The sequence below is a fragment of the Chiloscyllium punctatum genome, chromosome 25, assembly GCF_047496795.1.
Source record: "Chiloscyllium punctatum isolate Juve2018m chromosome 25, sChiPun1.3, whole genome shotgun sequence".
NCBI lineage: Eukaryota > Metazoa > Chordata > Chondrichthyes > Orectolobiformes > Hemiscylliidae > Chiloscyllium > Chiloscyllium punctatum.
The window spans coordinates 58575877-58599429 of record NC_092763.1 but is presented as its reverse complement, the minus strand read 5'-3'; the positions used below and the strand labels follow the sequence as shown (position 1 = coordinate 58599429).

The window sequence follows — 23553 nt, the reverse complement described above, 5'->3', positions numbered from 1 at the left end:
GACAAACACAAGACTGGAAGTGGAGAAGTCAACATTTTGGGTATAGTCAGGACAAGTCTACCCAATTATGTTGCCTGACTTGCAGCATTTACATTGTGCCTTTTCTGACCACAGCACATCTCAATTGCAAAAACAAAATGTACTTTGGCTAAAGTGTATTTGCTGCTGTTTTACAAGGAATGCAACAGGGAATGCAGATGCTGAAGATCAGAGTGGAGAGAGCGGTGCTGGAAAAGCACAGCTGGTCAGGCAGCATTAGAGGAGCAGGAGAATTGACATCGAGCATAAGCTCTTAGTCAGGAATAATCCTCATTCCTAACGAAGAGCTTATGCTCAAAACGTCGATTCTCCTGCATGTTGGATGCTGCCAAACTGGCTGCGTTTTTCCAGCACCACGCTTGACACTGAATTAGGCACACCAGTCATCAAGTGATAATGACCAAATAGTATTTTTGTAATCTTCTTTCTACTCTTGCATTCATTTAACATGTAGTGACCAATCAGTATATTTGTCAAAAGATAAAATGTATTTTGAGGCTCATCAGGTAATATGAATCACGAATTCATTCACCATCTGAATTACAAACTTTGCACCACAAAATTACAATTGCGGATTTTTACTGTTATAACAAGATAATGAATTGTGAATGATTTTAAGTGACAATTTAAGATAGAGTTGGGAGACAAAGTCAAAACAGCACACTATTTTTAAATTTTTTAATTTATGCATTTTCATAAATGACCCAGTAGAATGAAAAGTAGTACACTCTATAAATACACAAAACAGACAATAGTAAGCTTAATTATGACAATAGGAGGGATGGAGAAGAGAAGAAAGGGAATTAGATATTTTAGGTGATAAAGATTCAAACAATGGCAACATGATTGTTTGAATTGCTGATCGGGTAAGAATTTCTAATGTCACGTACAATTCAAATGAAGAACAGCGTTTTGCTGATCAAGCCAATAGTTTTGTAAGGTTTAATTAAACACTGATATCTATCCATGTGCTTTCCATTGGTCTACAGCACAACACTTTTAGCATGTGGTTTGAATGAGGTTATTGGAATACATTGCAAAGCTTAGGTGTGACAATGAAATTCAATTTGTTTGAACAATTAGGATAGATTTTCTTCTTTCCCCAGCCCATACTTAATCACGTAACCAATTATGTAACAATGGTAAACCTTTGCAAATTTTCCTTTATTTAAAATAAAAATGTTTGAATTAATTTACTTTCTTCGGCTAACATCATTTGAGTATTGACTGAAAACAAGCTCTACTTCACAAAGAATCTTTTAAGCTGTTGAATAACTTACTAAATAATTAAAATTAGTTTTAAAAAAAGTTACATGTCGTGAAATGTTTATTCTACATTCTTCACAAAGTGTTGCCAGGAAATAACTGCTTTAAGTTCTGATGCAATTTAAGTTGTATATAGTCCATCATGCAACCATATTGTAGTCCTGATTGTTGGACCAATTTTTAAACTGCAAGCAACAAGCAGATTTGTAGAAAGTGCTTCTAATAACATAACCTGTTTTTGAAACTTTGCTTTCTGCGGTTAACAAGATCAATTTGTGGCACTTCCAAATGAACAAAACAAACTGCAATTAAATTTTAAAAAGTGGAACATTCAAAAATATTGGAGATGGAACATTCTCCTTCATCTTAGAACCTGTACCAGCAACTGTATAGATTATTAAAAAAAATGTAGGAACACACCGGGTGCACATAGCCATCTCATGAACCTTTCAAATTACTATCTTGTAACATTTTCTATTAAATTACAAAGTAAAATTCTTGCAAAGAGCATAATTATACTAAAATAGGCAACATGAACTGCATTACAGTACAAGAATTCAGGCCAATACTAATATCTAACATGCTAAACATACAATGTTTGATATGAGATTTGTGGAAATCCTATGAAATTTATTTTAGCTCAGAGCAATTCAGTACATATCCCTTTCTTACTATCATTTTAGCAACATTGTTGCAATAAGATAGTCTTTAAATAACTAATTTAGAGTTAGATAAATGACTTACCAAAATTATAAGAGAGAGAGAGAGAGAGAGAGAGAGAGAGAATGTGCATTGCAGATGGTTGCAAAAAGTGAGCAAAATGTAACTCTATGGTCATGACCATGATTTTGGCTCTTGTGAACCAAATTTCCCTTCATATTAGAAGTTAGTGTAAAATAATACGCAAATTGGTTGGACAGTGATAATCTGCAGAATAAAAATCAAGGTGAATTGAAGAGCAAATTATCCTAAGATCTGTCTTTTCTGATTAACTGGCAAATATGTAGGTAATGATAGTCATAAACAATTATTTCCACAGGTAAACCACTTAACTAATTTGGCACTTCGCCACATCTATAGATCAAATTTACTTAATTTAACAATAAGTGGCTAAAATTCTTGTGCTAAATTTATATTCCAGATTGATTTTTGTTTTAAAATTGCAAACAGACAAATAAAAGTTTTGACAATAAAAAGTGTGTTAATTTGAAGTATGAGTTAGGAATGGGGACTGGACACAGAAACCAAACAGGAGCTGCAACTCAACAAACTACCTTAAAAAAAGTATAATGTTAATGTATATCAATGTAAGCCAGAGGAAAGATTAAAAAGGACAAATGTAAAATTCAAAAGGATGATCTTTAGGTTTTGCAATAGTTTGCATGAAGGGCAGCGGAGGGAAATGAACTAAATCATCATTAAAACTGTAGCTGGATTTTGTGATGAGATTTTGGCTACTGGAGAGATGAGCTTCAATGCAACAAAGGCTCCAACACTTAAAATGAGACACCCTCTCTATTTCTATACGGTCAACTAAGAAACATTATTACAGAATACAGTAGAAGTGTAGCAGGTACATGTACTGAAAAAAAAGGTTCATAACATTCTGCCTCAAGTTGCAAAAAAGTATGATACTAGTTAATATATCCTTGAAGCAAAAAGGCGTTACTGAAAGTCTACAAAGGCAAATTCAAATGAGACACTAAGGAATTTTGGCTCCTCAAAAAAGTTTGCAAAGTGTCTAACACCACTTACTAAAAACTGTGCTTAATTAAAAAATAAAATTTAGCAAAATTAATATTCCTAATAAGTTTAGCAACAATTAATTGGCATGTTTACTAATTCTGTCCCCTAAACCTGCATAGAATGGCAACAATGACTCCAGGAGTATGCTTTGAAGGAAGAGAAATTAAAAACTCTTGTTGACATAAATATTGATAATGGATCCTTCTTCCATAATAAAAACTTCACAATATATAAAATCCTTATTTAGCAATGTGATGAAAAAGAGAGGTGTTACCACTTAAAGTGATTCTCAAACGTGAAATGGCTTTCAGTTTCAGCAAAACTACTCAGGCAAAAGCAGAGGTTAAAAGATGATTATGGGGTTGAGAGAAACATGTTAACCAATGGTACTCCATGCTAATAAGCACCATACAGTGAATCTTCTATCCATTTCATCCTTCATCCAAATGAAAATAATATTCAAAACTTTTGCTGTAATTAATAACAATTTAGTTACCTGTAGATGCCAATAATTATGAGAATACTTAAGTTCTAACAGAAATAACAGTTTTATCTAATCCACTTCCTTAGCGGTTTTTCACATGCAGTGTACATTACTTCAATGCAAATTATGTCTTACTATAATAAAGGCACTTCTTCATCCAGTTGCATTGCTAATCCCATTATGAATATAGTATACAGACTAAAATCTGCACAAAAATTCATAATTAACTAAAATGTCCTTCCATATTTTTAGATTCTTGGGGTGAAGTAAAAGGAGCAACATTACATTCTGTAAACATTAATATAGCCACTGTACAATATGGACTGAAGCACTACATACAAGATTTGAGTTTTTTTTTTCCCCCCCAAAGTGAACATCTCCACATTCAACAAGTGAATGCCGTAACAGATTGAGTGCAACATTTTAGAGAAAGGGAAAATAATACATGTGCAAAATGTGCTTCGTGAAAGAAGGAAAGTAGGTTAGAAAGGTATCTACAATCACCACGGTAGATTATTGTTAAAACAGCTGTATTGGCAGTCATCTGTTCATATATCTACAAGGCACTAAGGGCGGGAATGATATGCTGTTACTTCGACGACTGAAGCTTTTCTCAGTCCGGTCGGAATATAGGAAATTTTGGTAAGAATTCTATTAGTATTACCTGTAAAGAACAAGAAAATATTTGTTCGTTCAATAATATTTCACATTTCATTGTCTACAGAATAAGATCTAAAACTTGTAGGAAAACCAAACAAAATACTTGTGGAATACAAATAAGGTCAATTAGTACAAGTTAAGGAGGTAACATTATATAAATATCAGAATAACTAATAAACAGTAGGAAAAAAAAAGGAGCTTCAGGTTCTGCACGTCAAACCAAGAACGCTGGTGGGAAACCAGTCTCAGACTTCTTACGTGGCTGGTTTCAAGTCAGTCACAAAGAATCAGGACAATTCAGGTGACCAGCCTATTGATTTTCACTTCCTTTCCTAATATTAATGTCAGATCTGCTGCTGGTTCTTAATTTCAATCAGACAAGTAATTATTTTATTTTCCAGCTCACCATAATTAGGCAATTTTTCACTCTTACTCAGTACCTAGCAAGTTCTGTTATCGAATGTTCATATGGATGTTAAGCATGAGTAAAATCACAATGCCTACAAACATCCTGCTGATACTCATTGATTAGAATCAATGAAGATTGGTTACTGGCTATGGCCATGAAGTATGGTCTAACAATGTTTTCAGAGGAAGATTGGAGATATTGGCAAAACCAAAAAAATTGTAACAAGATTAACTAAATGAAAATGAACTTACATATTCCATCATGTTACTGGACTCACATTTCCTTTTACTTAACTTCCAGTGCAAACCAAGCTAATCCCAAAACAAAAAAAAACAAAAATCACATTTAGTTAAAGACATTTGGAATTGACCCTTATAAGCTTTAGTGCAAGTGCAATATTATGCAGTAGAAGATTTCAGTTTTTGGAGTAAATTGATTACTTCTATATGTGAAAAAGCAAAACTCCAATAAGGTCTCATTTACTAAAGCAGCTGCCTTTCAATACTAAGATGGTCAGTACTCAGAAGTCCAACTTTCAGCTTCCCTATTCATTCTTCTTTGCTAAAAGCAGGGAGGAAACTTAACTGGTCTTGCTCTCAGCGAACAATGCCATGCCTTCTCTGCACATTCGACAAGGTATTCAGGTGAAGCACATTTTTCACCAATGTAGCAACTCCAACAGTGGGAATATCTTAAGATGCTTTATAGAGATGCAGAGACAAAATGAACTTTTGCTGGCACAAGGCAATACCCAGTATTGGGGCCCCAAGAATCACATTGAGGCCAGTGGTCAAAGAAACTGTTGGCTCACTTCACAGCTTCCACCCTAGAAGCCTAGTAACTCCTCAGACTCATTATAACAACCAGGGTAAGTGGCTGCTTTGAAGGTTGAGGAAAGAGAGAACGTCACTATATTAAGGTATTGTTGAGGGAGAAAAACTCAATTTCATTTGTGCCAGGGCCAGGCAGTCAAGACACAGTGAGTGATTAATGGGGCAACCTCTTTGGAGGTGGCTTTGGGACCTCTCAGAAGGTCATTACCAAAGAATCACCCCTCTAAGTTCTGCAGTCTCTGGAAATCATGTCACCTGCATTACTTTTCCACCTTACCCACACACAAAAAGCCATGTAGAGGCTGAGTCTGCATTAGGTAAATAGCCATCAGCTGGACTCTCAACTATTTATATTGGTTATCTGCCTCCAAGTCAGTAGTGGCTGAGTTACTGCTTTTCCTGCTGGTGGGAAAAGATAGGAACCCTTTCTGATACCATTTGGATACATTTTCCTGCACTCCTGTCTCCTAGCCTATTAATAAAAATTACAGCCTATATGAAAGAGATCAAAGAAATGACTTCATGCTGTGACAGAAAGATGGCTCTTTGGAAGATTTGTAAAGGAGGACACAGACGTAGAGGATTAAGGTTCGGTTTCTAAAAAAAATAGCATAAGTTCTGCCAAACGCATTATAAGGTTCAATGAGAGGATGAAAAAAGGTTCAATAAAAAGAAAAGGATGTATGGCTCAAAAGGAGGCTGCAAAAGTAGGAAGTCTAAGACAATGATATATTCTGAAATGAGGGGAAAGTGAAGACTGTAGTGAAGATCCTGGAGATCAGAAAAGGTGTGTGGTGCTGGAAAAGCACAGCTAGTCAGCCAACATCAGCAGAGCAGGAGAATAGATGTTTCGAGCATAGGCTCTTCATTAGGAATGTGGGTGGCCCCCAAGGGGGCTGAGAGATAAATGGGAGGGGGCTGGGGAAAAGATAGTTGGGAATGCAACAGGTAGATGAAGGTGGGGGTGATGGTAATAGATTGGAGTGTAAGGTGGAGCAGATAGTTGGGAAGGAAGATGGGACAGGTGGGAAAGAAGGTGACCAGGTAGGATAGTTCAAAATGGTGGGATGGAGTTGGAGGGTTGGATCTGGGATAAGGTCAGGAGAGTGGAGGTGAGGAACTGGTGAAATCGACATCGATCCAGTGTGGTTGGAGGGTCCCAAGACAGAAGATGATGTCTGTTCCTCCACGAGTCAGGTGGCTTGAATTTGGCGGTGGATGTGGCCCAGACTTACATGTCCTTGGCAGAGTGAGAGGGGGAATTGAAGTGTTTGGCCACGGGGCGGTTGGGTTGTTTAAATGCGTGTGACCCAGAGATGTTCCCTGAAACATCCCGCGAGTTGGCATCCTGTCTCCCCAACTTGCAGAACATTTCAGGGAACATCTCTGGGACACATGCACTAAACAACCCCCGTCCTGTAGCCGTACACTTCAACTCCCCCTCCCACTTTGCCAAGGGCAAGTCTGGGGCCTCCTCCACTGCCAAATTCTAGCCACCTGACACCTGATCTTCTGCCTTGGGACTCTCCAACTCACGGGACCAATGCCGATTCTACCAGTTTTCTTCTTATCTCCACTCCCCCGACCTTACCCCAGATCCAACCCTCCAACTCAGCACCATCCTCTCGAACTGTGCCACCTGTCCATCTTCCTGCCCACCTGTCTGCCCCACCCTATCACCATCACCTCCCCATCTTCATCTACCTATCACATTCCCAGCTACCTTCCCGCCAGCCCCATCCCATTTATCTCTCAATCCCTTTGGGCCCCTGCCCCCCACATTCCTGATGAAGAGCTTACAATCGAAACGTCAGCTCTCCTGCTCCTCAGATGCTGCCTGACCGGCTGTGCTTTTCCTGCACCATACTTCTAGATTTTAAAATGAGGGCAGGGAGTTAAAACAGTACTACTGGGAAAAGTTAATGAATGATTGCAACAGTGCAGGATAGCAACAATTCATTTTGGAAAATTTAATGCTTACAGAGTTCAAGCAATGGATGTCCAGCAAAGCGGCTGAAGATAATCAAATGTGAAGATCAAAAGGTCGCATGGAATGGAACGGAACCATGTAGAAGTAGCCCAATGCATAATTCCATTCTTATTTTATTGTTTATTACTGCAGGACAGTGAAACAGGAACAGCAAACACGATCTTGGTCACAAAGAATGTCATTTGTGACTTCAGCTAGGGCCATTACAATGCAGTGGCGAAAAATGGACTAGGTTGATTCAAACATGTTTTTGGGGGAGCTGACCACATATTTAATAGCTTAAAATGAATAAGCTTAGCTATGTTTGGGTGGTGGTGGAAGTTAGTTTTTCAGACTGGAGGCCTGTGACCAGTGGAGTGCCACAAGGATCAGTGCTGGGCTCACTACTTTTCATCATTTAGATAAAATGATTTGAATGTGAGGTTAAGAGGTATAGTTAGTAAGTTTGCAGATGACACCAAAATTGGTGGTGTAGCAGACAGCGAAGTTGACCGCAGATTACAACAGGATCTTGATCAGATGGGCCAATAGGCTAAGAAGGGGCAGATAGAGATTAATTCAGATAAATGTGAGGTACTTCATTTTGGGAAAGCAAACCTTAGCAGGACTTATACACTTAACGGCAAGATCCTAGGGAGTGCTGCTGAACAAAGAGTGTGAGCAGCAGCGGAGGTAAGACGAACCCGGGAGACTGCAGCTAAGGCAAGGCAGTTTTTTAAAAAATTACTTACTGGTAGCGGGCAGTGGTGTTTTCCCTTTCACAGAAGGAGCAGGAGCAGCGGGGGAAGTGGGGAGGACCAGAGGGGCAACCGGGAAGGAAAGCAGTGACCATATATATCAGCAAGGTGGCTAAACCAGAGACTCTACAACTGTAGTGTCTCTCACCCGCCCTCCTCCTCTAACCTAGTTAATAAGATAAGGTTCATTCTAAACTTCCTCTATTGAATATAAATTTGTTATTAATTTTATAGCAACTTGAACTAAGCTTTTTACTTTAGTACAGAGTGGGTGTTCAGATAAGTCGGGTATGGATGCTAGGGCAGTTGCTTGCTCCTCCTGCAGAATGTGGCAGGTGGGAGACATGGCACACGTCTCTGCTGGCTACATCTGCGGGAAGTGCACCCAACTCCAGCTCCTTGAAAACCGTGTTAGGGAAACGGAGCTGGAGCTGGATGAACTACAGATCATTCGGGAGGCTGAGGGGGTAATTGAGATGAGTTACCAGGAGTTGGTCACTCCTAAGACTCAGGACATGGATAGATGGGTTACAGTTAGGGGGAGGAAAGGGGACAGACAGTGCAGAGATCCCCTGTGGACATTCCCCTCAGCAATAAGTATACCGTTTTGGATACTGCTGGGGGGTGGAGGGGGATGACCTACCAGAGGAAAACCATAGTAGTCAGTTCTTTGGCACCGAGCCTGACACTGTGGCAAAGAAGGGAAGGGGGCAGAATAGAAAAGTACTTGAGGTAGGGGACTCTATAGTTAGGGGAAGCAACAGGAGATTTTGTGGTCAGGATCGGGATTCCCGGAAGGTATGTTGCCTCCTTAGTGCCAGGGTCCGGGACGTCTCCGATCGGGTGTATAAGGTTCTAAAAGGGGAGGGCGAACAGCCAGAAATCATGTTACATAGTGGCACCAATGATATAGCCAGGAAAAGGATTGAGGATATAAAAAGTGATTTCAGGGAGTTGGGATGGAAGCTGCAAAGCAGGACGAACAGAGTAGTGTTCTCTAGTTTACTACCGGTTCCACGAGATAGCGAGGAGAGGAACAGGGAGCGGGCGCAGCTTAACACGTGGCTGCGCAGCTGGTGTAGAAGGGAGGGCTTCAGATGGGTAGATAATTGGGATGCCTTCTGGGGAAGGTGGGACCGTACAAGAAGGATGGGCTGCATCTGAACTGGAAGGGGACCAATGTCCTGGGTGGAAGGTTTGCTTGAGTAGCTCGAAAGGGTTTAAACTAGTATGGCAGGGGGGTGGGAACCTGAGCCATATACCGGAGGTGAGGGTTGATGCAGATGAGGCAATAGCAAGAGGTAGACCAGCTAATGGGAAGGATTTTTTCTGGGAAGGAACCAAGGGATCAGTTAAAGTGTGTTTGCTTTAACGCAAGGAGTATCAGGAATAAAAGTGATTAACTTAGAGCATGGATCAATACCTGGTGCTATGATGTTGTGGCCGTAACAAAGACATGGGTTTCTCAGGGACAGGAATGGTTGCTGGATGTTCCAGGGTCTAGAGCATTTAAAAAGAATAGGGAGGGGGAAAAAAAAAAAGAGGAGGAAGTGTAGCACTACTAATCAGAGAGGGTATCACAGCTACAGAAGCTTCCATTGTGGAGGAAGATCTGCCTACCGAGTCAGTAAGGGTGGAAATTAGGAACAACAAGGGAGCAGTCACCTCTTTAGGGGTTTACTACAGGCCCCCCCCAGAGACTGAAGAAAGCATAGGTCCGCAGATTTTGGAAAAGTGTGAACGTAGTAGGGCTGTTGTAATGGGTGACTTTAACTTTCCCAATATTGATTGGAACCTCCTTCGAGCAGAAGATTTGAATGGAGCTGTTTTTGTAAGGGATGCTCAGGAGGGTTTCCTAACTCAGTACGTTGACAGGCCGACGAGGGGAGAGGCCATTCTAGACTTGGTGCTCGGAAACGAGCCGGAGCAGGTATCAGATCTTGTGGTGGGACAGCATTTTGGTGATTGTGAGGCAGTTGTGGTCACTTTCTACATAGCTATGGAGAAGGAGGGGATTAGACAAAATGGGAGGATATTTAATTGGGGAAGAGGAAACTATGATGCGATTAGACATGAGTTAGAAAGCATGGACTAGGAGCAATTGTTCCATGGTAAAGGCACTATAGATATGTGGAGACTGGTTAAGGAACAGCTGTTGCGAGTGATGAATAAATATGTCCCTCTGAGACGTGCAAGAAGCGGCAAGATAAAGGGACCTTGGATGACGAGAGCGATGGAGCTTCTTGTCAAAAGGAAGAAGGTAACTTACATAAGGTGGAGGAGCTGAAAATGTGTTGCTGGAAAAGCACAGCAGGTCAGGCAGCATCCAAGGAACAGGAGAATCGACGTTTTGGGCATGAGCCCTTCTTCAGGATTGAGGAAAGTGTGTCCAGCAGGCTAAGATAAAAAGGTGGGGAGGAGGGAGTTGGGGGAGGGGCGTTGGAAGTGTGATAGGTGGAAGGAGGTCAAGGTGAGGGTGATAGGCCGGAGTGGGGGTGGGGGCAGAGTGGTCAGGAAGAAGATTGCAGGTTAGGAAGGTGGTGCTGAGTTCAAGGGATTTGACCGAGACAATGTGGGGGGAGGGGAAATGAGGAAACTGGAGAAATCGGAGTTCATCCCTTGTGGTTGGAGGGTTCCTAGGCGGAAGACGAGGCGCTCTTCCTCCAGCTGTCGTGTTGCTATGGTCTGGCAATGGAGGAGTCCAAGGCCCTGCATGTCCTTGGTAGAGTGGGAGGGGGAGTTGAAGTGTTGAACCACAGGGTGGTTGGGTTGGTTGGTTAAGGTGGAGGAAGCTAGGGTCAAGCTCAGCTCTAGATGATTACAGGCAGGCAAGGAAGGAGCTCAAAAATGGTCTGAGGAGAGCCAGGAGGGGGCAAGAGAAAGGATTGGCAGAACGGATTAGGGAGAACACAAAGGCATTTTACACTTGTGAGGAACAAGAGAATGGTCAAAGAAAGAGTAGGGCCGATTAGGGATAGCATAGGGAACTTGTGTGTGGAGTCGGAGGAGGTAGGGGAAGCCCTAAATGAGTTTTTTGCTTCTGTCTTTACGAAAGAAATGAACCTTGTAGTGAATGAAACCTTTGAAGAGCAGGTGAGCATGCTGGAATGGATAGAGATAGAGGAAGCTGATGTGCTGAAAATTTTGTCAAACATTATGAGAAGTTGCCAGGCCTGGACCAGATTTGTCCTCGGCTGCTTTGGCAAACAAGAAATGCAATTGCTTCGGCACTTGCAAAGATCTTTGCATCCTCGCTCTCCACTGGAGTTGTACTGGAGGACTGGAGAGAGGCAAATGTAATTCCTCTCTTCAAGAAAGGAAATAGGGAAATCCCCGGCAATTACTGACTAGTAAGTCTCACGTCTGTCATCTGCAAGGTGTTAAAAAGGATTCTGAGGGATAGGATTTATGACCAGCTGGAAGAGCATGGCTTGATTAAATGCAGTCAACACGGCTTTGTGAGGGGCAGGTCATGCCTCACAAACCTTATCGAGTTCTTTGAGGATGTGATTAGAAAAGTTGATGAGGGTCGAGCTGTGGATGTGGTGTATATTGTCTTCTGCAAGGTATTTGATAAGGTTCCCCATGGTAGGCTCATTCAGAAGGTCAGGAGGAATGGGATACAGGGGAACTTAGCTGTCTGGATACAGAATTGGCTGGCCAACAGAAGACAGCGAATGGTAGTAGAAGGAAAATATTCTGCCTGGAAGTCAGTGGTGAGTGGTGTTCCACAGGGCTCTGTCCTTGGGTCTCTACTGTTTGTAACTTTTATTAATGACTTGGATGAGGGGATGAGGGGTCAGCAAGTTTTGCAGACAACAAAGGTTGGAGGTGTCATTGACAGTATAGAGGGCTGTTGTAGGCTGCAGTGGGACATTGACAGAATGCAGAGATGGCTGAGAGGTGTCAGATGGAGTTCAACCTGGATAAATGCGAGGTGATGCATTTTGGAAGGTCGAATTTGAAAGCTGAGTACAGCATTAAGGATAGGATTCTTGACAGTGTAGAGGAACAGAGGGATCTTGGTGTGCAGGTACATAAAATGGCACCCAAGTGGAGAGGGTTGTTAAGAAATCCTATGGTGTTTTGGCTTTCATTAACAGGGGGATTGAGTTTAAGAGTCGTGAGATCTTGTTGCAGCTCTAAAAAACTTTGGTTAGACCGCACTTGGAATACTGCATCCAGTTCTGGTCACCCTATTATAGGAAAGATGTGGATGATTTGGAGAAGGTTCAGAGGAGGTTTGCCAGAATGCTGCCTGGACTGGAGGGCTTATCTTATGAAGAGAGGTTGACTGAGCTCGGACTTTTTTCATTGATGAGGGGACCTAATTGAGGTATACAAGATAATGAGAGGCATAGATAGAGTCAATAGCCAGAGACTATTTCCCAGGGCAGAAATGGCTAACACAAGGGGTCATAGTTTTAAGCTGGTTAGAGGAAAGTATAGAGGGGATGTCAGAGGTGGGTTCTTTACACAGAGTTGAGAGCATGGAATGTGTTGCCAGCAGCAGTTGTGGAAGCAAGGTCATTGGGGACATTTAAGAGACTGCTGGGCATGCATATGGTCACAGAAATATGAGGGTGCATACATGAGGATCAATGGTCAGCACAACATAGTGGGCTGAAGGGCCTGTTCTGTGCTGTACTGCTCTATGTTCTAAAGAGACCTTGGAGTGCATGTTCATAGCTCCTTGAAAGTGGAGTCACAGGCAGATAGGATAGTAAAGGTGGTGCTTGGTATGCTTTCCTTTGTTGGTCAGAGTATTGAATACAGGAGTTGGGAGGTCATGTTGCGGCTGTACAGGACATTGGTTAGGCCACTGCTGGAAAATTCCATGTAATTCTGGTCTCCTTCCTATCGGAAAGATGTTGTGAAACTTGAGGGTTCAGAAACGATTTACCAGGCTGTTGTCAAGATTGGAGGATGTGAGCTATAGGGAGAGGCTAAAACAGGCTGGGGCTGTTTTCCCTGGAGCGCGGAGGCTGAAGGATGACCTGAGAGAGGTTTACAAAAATCATGAGGGGCATGGATAGGATAAATAGACAAAGTCTTTTCCCTGAGGTGGGGGATTCCAGAACTAGAGGGCAGAGATTTAGGGTGAGAGGGGAAAGATATCTATTTTAAAAAATCTAAGGGGCAACTTTTTCACGCAGAGGATGGTAAGTGTATGAAATAAGCTGCCAGAGGAAGTGTTGGAGGCTAGTACAAATGCAACATTTAAAAGGAATTTGGATGGGTATATGAATAGGAAGGGTTGGGAGGGATATGGGCCAGGTGCTGGCAGGTGGGGCTAGATTGGGTTGGGATATCTGGTTGGTATGGACATGTTGGACTGAAGGGTCTGTTTCTGAGCTGTATATCTCTATGACTATGTTGGCATCTGTCCTGAAGTTGTTTGCTTTTCACTTTAGACCATGAAAAATAGGAACAGGAGAAGGTAGTTCGGCCACTCGAGCCTGCTCCATCACTCAATAGGATGACGGCTGATGTGACACTCCACATGTGCACTCTTTTGCCCTTTCCCCTACTGATTAAGAATCTATCTCAGCCTTAAATATACAGAAGAGTCTGCCCACCCAGCTGTCTATGGCAAGGAGTTCCAAAGACAACAGTCAGGAGAAATTACTCACTTCAGTCTCAAATTGGTGCTCCTTAATTCTGAGAATCTATCCTCTGGGCCTGGACTCTCAGGAGGAGAAACATCATCTCAGCATTTACCCTGTCAAACTCCTTAAGGATCCTATATGTTTCAATGAGATCACCTCTAGTTTCTTTAAACTCCACTGAGTAGGGTCTCAAACTGTTTAGCCTCAACTCAAAACGATCCTTCTACACTGAGGATCATTCTAGTGAACCTATTTTGGACTGCCTCCAAAAAAAAACTCCCTTAAATAAGGAGACCAAAACTGCTCAATACTCCAGACGTGTTCTCACCAGCACCTTGTATAGCTGCAATAAGACGCTCCTACTCCAACCCCCTAAAATAAGGGCGAATATTCCACTAGATTTGTGTTTTGTGCAGAAATATCCACAAGTCCCTTTGTGTTGCAGCTTTTGGCAGATTTTTTCAAGTAGTGCTGTTCTTTGTTCACCCTGCCAAAAACTAAACACCACATTTTCCCACTTTATATGCCAACTTCTTGCCAATTTACATACCCTGTTAATATTTCTCTGTAAACTGTCTGCATGCCTCTCTTATTCTATCTTTCCACCTACTTTTGTCCTCTGCAAATTTGACAACATCACATTCACTTCCTTTCTTGAAGTCATTAAGATATATTGTTAGCAGCTTTTCTTCAAATAAGCCCACCACAATACCAGGATGCTTAATGAAGTTATTGATTTGTAAATCAGGTTAGACAGAGAAGATGACTATTCTCATTTAAAGCAAAATGATCATTCGGAAATTCATTACAGTAGAATTGAGCAATGGAGAAAGTGTCAGAAGAGCGAAACTTGCCGTAACATGGACATGGTCCATAGCATGGACATAATGATCGAAACAGCCACTTGTGCTATAACGTCCTGTGATTCTTGCAAGTCAAGATGTGAACAGTATACAGATATCAACAAAAGAGCCTAGAAAAACTCAGGATGTTTTCTCTGAAGTGGCAGAGACTGAGGGGAGACTTGATACAAGTCTATAAAATAATGAGATGCACAGATAGGGTTGAAGGTTAGAATCTTTCGCCCCAGAGAGGAACGCATTTAAAACGAGAGGGGGAAAGTTCAAAAGGAGATGTGAGGGGCAAGTATGTTTTTCAAAACGTAGGAGTCTGGAACACGCTACCATGGTGGTGGTAGTGGTGGAGCTACAATTGGGGCAATTAAGGGACTTTTAGATAAGCACATGAATATGCAAAGAATGGAGGGATTTGGACCAAGAGCAAGCAGAAGGGATGAGTTTAATTTAGTGTCATGTTCGGCACAACGCCATGGGTCGAATGCCCATTCCTGTGCTGTACTGTTCCAGGTTCATAAAATATAGCGCCATCAAGTGGAGTTACTGGTTTAAACCTGTTTACTCAGGACGACTCTCAACAAAGTTCAGATTCTGGCAGCAAAAGGTTTAGCCAATTCAAAACAACAAACTACAGTATTTATGGACTTTTCATTTGTGGAAAGAATTCTTTAATTTCCTCACCTTGTGGTACAATCTGTTGTTCTCCCATTCTAACAGCTTTTGTATTGATCTTCTAGTCTGAAAAGCAATAAAGATTCTCTCTTGGAATTATAATTAAAATGCAAAGCATTTCCACAATGAAATGGAAAAGTAAAGATTTCGGCTTTGGAAGCACTTTATTACCATGCATTGTGGACTTTTGACTACAATACAAAGAGATAGCCCATTACAAACTTCCCAACCGTACTTGCCTAAAATCTGCAACTTCTGAAGACAGGGAGCAGTGTACATGAAAAAAAATCAAAGACCTAACAAATTAGCAAAAAATTTCAGAATGTAGTTTTTACAAATTTAAAACGGATACCTAGCTGTAGGGTACGAGGGTTATCACCTCCCATATCCACACAGAGATTTCAGGAAAGCTCAGCTAGGTACAAAGATTTGAACATTACCACCACTAATTAGAGTTATACAGAATGGAAACAGATCCTTCAGTCTAATTCATTCATGCCCACTAGATATCTAAACAGATCTAGCCCCATTTTCCAGCATTTGGCCCATATCTCTCTAAACTCTTCCTTCTCATATACCCATCCAGAGGCCTTTTAAATGGTGCAACTGTACCTAATTCCACAATTTCCTCTGGTATCTTATTCCACACATGCACCACCATCTGCATGAATGCATTATCCCTCAGGTTCCTTTTAAATCTCTCCCCTCTAATCTTAAACCTATGACATCTGGACCCTGGATTCCCCCACTCCAGGGAAAAGACCTTGGTTATGTTCTTCATGATTTTATAAGTGTCTACGGTCACCCCTCAGCCTCCGAAACTCCAGTGGGAAAAAAAAAGCCCCAGCCTCTCCCTGAGAGATGGAGTTGTTATGGACTACGCCAGACCATTCAAAACATTCTTAAGCAGGCAGCCCAGACCATAACCTTGCAATTTGTTTTGATAAGTGTACAGTGAAAATTACCCAAAGTTAGCGAGGTTGACTACCAGGTTAGAGCAAGACAGAGAGCGAGACAGAGTTTCCACACAGCTCACTGTTGAACTCCCAACTGCTTCTGGACTAAACTGAACTGCTCAGCTATAGAGCTGACCTCCCCCCTTTCATTATACAGATCACTTCTAAAACATAGCCACTTTGGCCTGAAGTCTCATCTATTTACATAGAAACAAAAAGGCCTCTTAAAGCCCTTTATCTCTGTACCAAACCAGTCTAATGGGGAAGGATAGCAGTTCATGACCCATCTGAAAAAAAAACAAGGACACAGTGCCCTTGAGAAAAGGAACAGCTTTTAAAAAGAGGAAACCAGCATTATGACAGAGTTTAATCAGAAGAAGCAGAAGGCGATGCATTTAAGAAGGTCACATGCAAGAGGAAAGTATACAATAAATAGCATAACCATTAAAGCATTGATGTATGGGGGGGGGGGGGGATCTTGGGGTACAAGTCCAGAACTCTCTGAAAGTGACAATACAAGTGGATAAGGTGGTAAATAAGGCATACAGCATGCTTGCCTTCATTGGTCAGGGCATTGTGTACAAATGTTGGCAAGTTACGTTGTAGCTGTGTAAGGCTTTAGTTATGTCACTTTTGACATATTGTGTGCAGTTCTGGTTACATTATAGGAAGGATGTGGAGGCTTTGGATAGAGAACAAAAGAGATTTACCAGGATGTTGCCTAGATTAGAATTTATTAGCTATTAGGATACGCAAGAGGCAAGTTTTTATTTAAACAGTGTGGAAGGTGCCTGGAGAGGTGGTAGAAGCAGATACGTTTGCAAAGGTTAGGAGGTATTTAGACAGACATGAATAGGGAAGAGAAGAGATATGGACCACGTGCAGACATACGGGATTAGTTCAGAAATGATGTTGTGGTTGTCACAGACATGGTAGGTCTAGGGCCTGTTGCTGTGCTGTTCTGTGTTTACGTCCATGCAAGACCTTCAGAAGTCTTGACGGAATGGAGAGATTTCACTGAAGCTGAATCTACGAATAATTATGAAAAAAAATTTAAAGATAACCTTTTTTTAAATAAACTAAAAAGTTATTTCCACCCAGTCTCATTGGGGAGACATTTAAGTGTACCAAGTGCTCATTGCAGATTGATCATACTTGACCACAGAAGACTTCCCTGGATAACACTGAAGATGGCCTACAAAAATGTGATTTGGGAGAAGGTTTTAGATTAGATTAGATTAGATTAGATTAGATTAGATTAGATTACTTACAGTGTGGAAACAGGCCCTTCGGCCCAACAAGTCCACACCGCCCAGCCAAAGCACAACCCACCCATACCCCTAGATCTACCCTTTACCTAACACTACGGGCAATTTAGCATGGCCAATTCACCTGACCTGCACATCTTTGGACTGTGGGAGGAAACTGGAGCACCCACGCAGACACGGGGAGAATGTGCAAACTCCACACAGAGTCGCCTGAGGCGGGAATTGAACCCGGGTCTCTGGCGCTGTGTTGCTCAAGCCTGCATCGCCATTCAATAAGATCATGGCTGATCTGATTACTTCATGTTCTGATTTTCTCTCAATAAACATTCTCAAACAATCTTTGTCTTAACATGAGGAACATTTGAGGACTCTGGGTTTATACTCATTGGTGTTTAGAAGAATGACTGAAACATACAGAATACTGTCTAGAGTAGATGCTGGCAAGATGTTTCCATTGGTAACAGAGACTAGGACCAGAGGACATAGCCTTAGAGTAAAGGGAAGACCTTTTAGAATGGAAATAAGGAGAAGTTTCTTCAGACAGAGTCGTGAATCGGTGGAATTCACTGCCATAGTAGGTTGTGGAGGCCAGGTCATCGATTACATTTATGACTGAAATAGATAGGATCTTGAGGTATCAACGAGTTCCGGAGTTACTGGGAGAAAGGGGTAGTGAAACTTATCAGCAATATTGAATGGGGAGTAGACTCAATGAGCTGAATGGCCTAATTTCTATCCCGTCTTATGGTCTCAACCCTTTAGTGCAAAATATATATACTCTGCTTTAAACGTTGGAGGGCTAATTTCCTCAAAAAGTGGATAGGAGAGTGTACTTAGTGGCCACGTAGCAGCACATTTTGTTCATTTTCACAAAGTGGTGTGAAACAATACCAGAGCAGAGCAGAGTGACAGAACGCCAAGTTCTCTATGATCCACTAGTGCCAGTCAGATCCTTTCTAATGTCTTTTATAAAAGAATTGCGATATCTCATGAAACCAAATAATGTAAAGCAATCTACAATGGTTATCCATTCTTTAAAACAAAAGAAAGTGAAAAACATAAGTCTTTGCAATCAAAAAAAACCTGCATCCTTAATTAAAATTGCCATAAAATGTTACTGAACAAGAAATAGGCATTGTTTCCAAATGAATGGATAATTAAAAGAGTCATGTCTTATTTTTCTTAGTCATTTGGTGTTCCACTGAATCACTTCATATAAACAGCCTTAAATGTGGCAGCGAAACCATTGCCCAACAACAAAGCTTGGTGGTTGCAAAGAAAGTTTATGCGGGGGTTCAGTCATCAGTTGATGTCATCAAGATTAAAAACAGGATGAAAGAAAAGATAAAATGGACAGGTGGATTTCAAAAGCAAGAAAGAAGGGAAAGTTGAGAAAGGTAAACATTTATACAAACAAGGGTCAAAGAATTTGAATTGAAATGGACAGAGCCAAAGAATGTTAATTTCATTAAACTGGTAAGTGCTAAATTGGAACAATACAAAAAAAAAGGCTAAAAGGAACGGCAATATCAGTATTACAAAAATAGAAACTCAGGGACGAATTGGTACAGTCCGACAATCTATATGAAACTAATTACATGTTACACCTTCTAATATTACACTGGAAAGACAATTGCTAAGTTGAAGTGGCTTATCGGGTCCACAGGTTGTCCAAAACAGCCTTTTAAACCAAAGTCACTGGATTGTGTAATCATTTAATTCAGAAAATGGATACAAGTGCATAACAGATCATGGAATTAAGTAACATGCCATAATGATTCATATTAAAACCAACTTTCTTCACAACTTGTATTTATGCTACCAATTTGGTTATTTGTGAAAATTTGGGCATCAGTTTGAAAAAAAGCACCAGGCTCAGTGGTTAGCACTGCTGCATCACAGCACCAGCACCAGGGTCCCAGGTTCGATTCCGGCCTCAGGTGACTGATTGTATGGAGTTTGCACATTCTCCCTGTGTCTGCATGGGTTTCCTCTGGGTGCTCCGGTTTCCTCCCACAGTCCAAAGATGTGCAGGTCAGGTGAATTGGCCATGCTAAACTGCCCATAGTGTTAGGTGCATTGGTTAGAGTGAAATGGGTCTGGGTGGGTTGGTGTGGTCTGGTTGGGCCGAAGGGCCTGTTTCCACACTGTAGGGAATCTAACATATCAGCTTCAGCTCCACTGAGCTCATTTTACTTGAATAGTGCAATATTAGAACATGTTATCACTCAAAGCTAATAGTTTCATGACAACATCCTAATGTGATTCACTGATGCCATTTTTGTTTCAGCAGCAGGAAGAGCGGGTGTGTGGACTGGGGGCTGACAGGAAGGCGAATCACTGATTTAAAAACTTACCTTGTGAATAGGTAAGGTGGTGCACACGCTGAGCAAGAGCAGACATGGGCTGCTAAGTAATATTTGGGTGGTTGCGTTACCAGAAACACTACTTAGGTAATGTCTCCCAGCCATCCACCTCTCTAACCAAAAAAAAAGAAAAGTTTCTGCGCACCAAATTGGTAAGATAACTATCTTTTTTAAAATTCTTTATTTTTCTACTCTCTCTTTAGGAATTTAGAATAGTGGGAATGGTGGTTAGGGCAGTTGAATGTTCCTCCTGCAGAATGTGGGACGTAAGGGTCACCACAAGTGTGTCTGCTGACTTACTCTGCAGGAAGCGTACCCAACTCCAGCTCCTCAAAAACCACATTAGGGAACTGTAGTTGGATGAACTTTGGATCATTCGGGAGGCGGAAGGGGTAACAGAGAGGAGTTACAGGGAGGCAGTCATACCTCCGGTGCAAGAAAAAAGCAGATAGGTTACAGTCAGGGGACAGAAAGGAAACATGCAGGCAGTGCAGGGAACCACTGTGCTATTCCCCTCAATTACAAGTATACCATTTTGGATACTGTTGGGGGGACATCTTACCAGGGGTAAGTCATGGGTACACGTCTTTGGCACAGAATCCGTCCCTGTTGTCAGAAGGGAAAGGGGGGAGCATTAGTCATTGGGGACTCCATAGTCAGGGGTTCAGATAGGAGGTTCTGTGGGAACAAGAGAGACTCACGGTTGGTGTGTTCCTCCCAGCTGCCAGGGTTTGTGATGTCTTGGATCATGATTTTGGGATCCTTCAGGGGAGAAGGAGCAGCCCCAAGTCAGGGTCCACATAAACACTAATGACATAGGTAGGAAAAGGGATGGGAATGCAAGGCAGAAATTCAGAGAGCTAGGGTGGAACCTTAGTGCTAGAACAAACAGTTATCATCTCTGGTTTGCTGCCCGTACCATGTTTTAGTGAGGTGAGGAATAGGGAGAGAAAGGAGTTGAACACATGGCTACAGGGATGATACAGGAGGGAGGGTTTTGGATACCTGGGGCTCTTTTTGGGGGAGGTGCGACCTCTACAAACTTGATGGTCGACACGTGAACCAGAGGGATACTAATATTCTGGGGTTGGGGGCAGGGGGATGGATTTGCTAATGCTCTTCAGGAGGGTTTCAACTAACTCAGCAGTGGGACGGTAACCTAAATTGTAGTTTCAGTGTACAGGAGGATGAGTGTAGTGAGTTCAGAAATAAGGTTTCAAGGTTGCACAAGCTCACTGGCAAGCAGAAAGATGGTTTGAAGTGTGTCTACTTCAATGCCAGGAGCATCTGGAATAAGGTTGGTGATCTCGCAACATGGGTTAGTATCTGCAATTTTGATGTTGTGGCCATTTCACAGACATAGATAGAGCAGGGACAGGAATGGTTGTTGCAGGTTCCAGAATTTAGCTGTTTCAATAAGAACAGAGATGGTGGTAAAAGAGGGGGAGGTGTAGCATTGTTAGTCAATGTCAGTGTTATAATGCAGACAGGATGTTGGATGAGGTTTCATCTACTGAGGTTAGAAACAGGGAGGGAGAGGTCACTCTGTTGGGAGTCTTCTATAGGCCTCCAAATAGTTCCAGAGATGTAGGGGAAAGGATAGCAAAGATGTTTCTGGATAGGAGCGAGAGAGTTACAGGATAGTTGTTATGGAGGACTTCAAACTTTCCAAATATTGACTAGAAATACTATAGTTCAAGTACTTTAGATAGATCAGTTTTGTCCAATGTGTGCAAGATGGTTTCCAGACAGACACAGTATGTACACAGTCCAAAGGGAGAGGCCACATTGGATTTGGTACTAGGTAATGAACCTGGCCCGGTGTTAGATTTGGAGATAGGTGAGCACTTTGGTGATAGTAACCGCTATTTGATTATGTTTACTTTAGCGATGGAAAGAGATAGGTATGTGCCACAGGGCAAGAGTTATTGCTGGGAAAAGGCAACTATGATGCGATTAGGCAAGATTTAGGATGCTTAACAGACAATCAATTCTTCAATGTATAATTTCAGTTACATCACACTGCAAAGTTTTGCTATAAATTCTGTGTTACGATCGAGCCCTCCACAACCACCTGATAAAGTAGCATCGCTCCGAAAGCTAATGCGCTTCCAATTAAACCTGTTGGACTATAACCTGGTGTTGTGTGACTTTTAACTTCATTCAATATGGAGAATACCAAATCATCAGATGTGAGTGGAGTGCAGCATGGTGATCAGCAGATTTCGTGACCTGGATTGACGTGCTGCTTGGAGACTTCACGGAATTCAGAGTTAATACTGAAGATTCCCAAGGCCATTCCCAACAAATTTGGAAGGATCGATATAAAACAGTACTCTGTCTAATGCTGATAAGTATGCAATTATAGGCATTGAGGTGGAAATGAAATGACAATATTTTGTAAAGGTTTAAATAAGCAAGATCGCTAAAGGCTGCATAGACACAATTCCTTAAAAGCTGGAGGACAAGTTTTTATAAATAAAAAGGTAATAAAATTTTACATTAAGTTTCTTTTGGAAGGGCATACAGCATTTCCACTTTGCTGTTATGCTTTAATTTGTAAAATAACCAGGCAGAGTTTAGTTAGATTGTGCTGGACCGGATGACCATACCCCTAGATTCTGAAGGGGATAACTGAAGAGATTGTGGAGACATTGGTGACGATCCTTCAGAAATCACTGGAGTTAGGGAAGGTGCTAGAGGACTGGAAAATGGCTAACGTAACAACACTGTTTAAGTTGGGAGGAAAGGAAAAGATAGGATATTATAGGCCCAATTGCCTAACCTCAGTTATTAGTAAGATTTTAAGAGTCCATTATGACAGATGAATTTGCACAGTACTTCAAAAAAAGTGTGTGGTAAAGCGGGGCTGGAAGTTTATGCCTGATAAATTGGTTAGAATGCTTTGAGGAGGTAAAGAGAAAGTTAGACAAAAGGAGAGCTAGTGGATATGATCTATTCAGATTTCCAGAAGGCCATTGACAAGCTGCTGCACAGTAGGCAGCTAAATAAGAGCTCATGGTGTTTCGGGGCAAGGTATGGCATGGATAGGGGAGTGGCTTATTAGCAGAAGGCACAGGGTGGAGATAAGAGATTCTCTTTCAGTATGGCAGCCAACGACAAGTGAAATCAGTGTTGGGACCACAACTATTCATACTATACAGTAAATGATTTGGTCGAAAGAATGGAGGGCTTTATGTCATCTACAAACTTACCCACAAAAGATACATAGAGGGACAGGCAGTGTTGAGGAAAGAAAAGGCTACAGACGGATGTAGTCTTGGATAATGGACAAAGAAGTGGCAGATGGAATTCAATGTGTAAGGTTATACACCGTGGTAGGAAAATAGAGGTGCACATTATTTTCTAAATGGGGAAAGGCTTCAGAAATTTGACACCTTAAGGAACTTGGGAGTTCTAGTTCAGGATTCTTTTAAGGTTAAGATGCAGGTACAGTTGGCAGTTAGAAAAGCAAATGCACATTTAACATTCATTTCAAGAGCACTAGAAAACAAGAGCAGGGAAGTACTGCTGAGGTTGCAGAAGGCTCTGGTCAGACTGCATTTGGAATATTGCAAGTAATTTTGGGCCCTGCATCATAAGAAGAATGTGTTGGCCATGAAAGGGGTCCAGGGAAGATTCACAAGAATTATCCTGGCAA

General features: G+C 41.7%; 1 protein-coding gene and 1 long non-coding RNA gene across 2 annotated transcripts in view; one reads left to right on the top strand and one right to left on the bottom strand.

The window, feature by feature from the left end:
• The window catches only part of LOC140495967 (uncharacterized), a 39057-nt gene that overhangs the window by 10775 nt on the left and 4729 nt on the right, over window positions 1-23553 (top strand). Inside the window, exon 2 of the long non-coding RNA XR_011964135.1 lies at window positions 19817-19894. This is a non-coding gene — a long non-coding RNA (uncharacterized lncRNA). The remainder of the gene's footprint in view (window positions 1-19816; window positions 19895-23553) is intronic.
• chic1 (cysteine-rich hydrophobic domain 1) overlaps window positions 704-23553 on the bottom strand; it is a 49609-nt gene continuing 26759 nt past the window's right edge. Inside the window, exons 4-6 of the mRNA XM_072595319.1 lie at window positions 15312-15368; window positions 4856-4915; window positions 704-4199 (exon numbers count right to left, since the gene is read on the bottom strand). Of these exons, the coding sequence (XP_072451420.1) occupies window positions 4149-4199; window positions 4856-4915; window positions 15312-15368 (168 nt within the window). The 3' untranslated portion in view covers window positions 704-4148. The remainder of the gene's footprint in view (window positions 4200-4855; window positions 4916-15311; window positions 15369-23553) is intronic.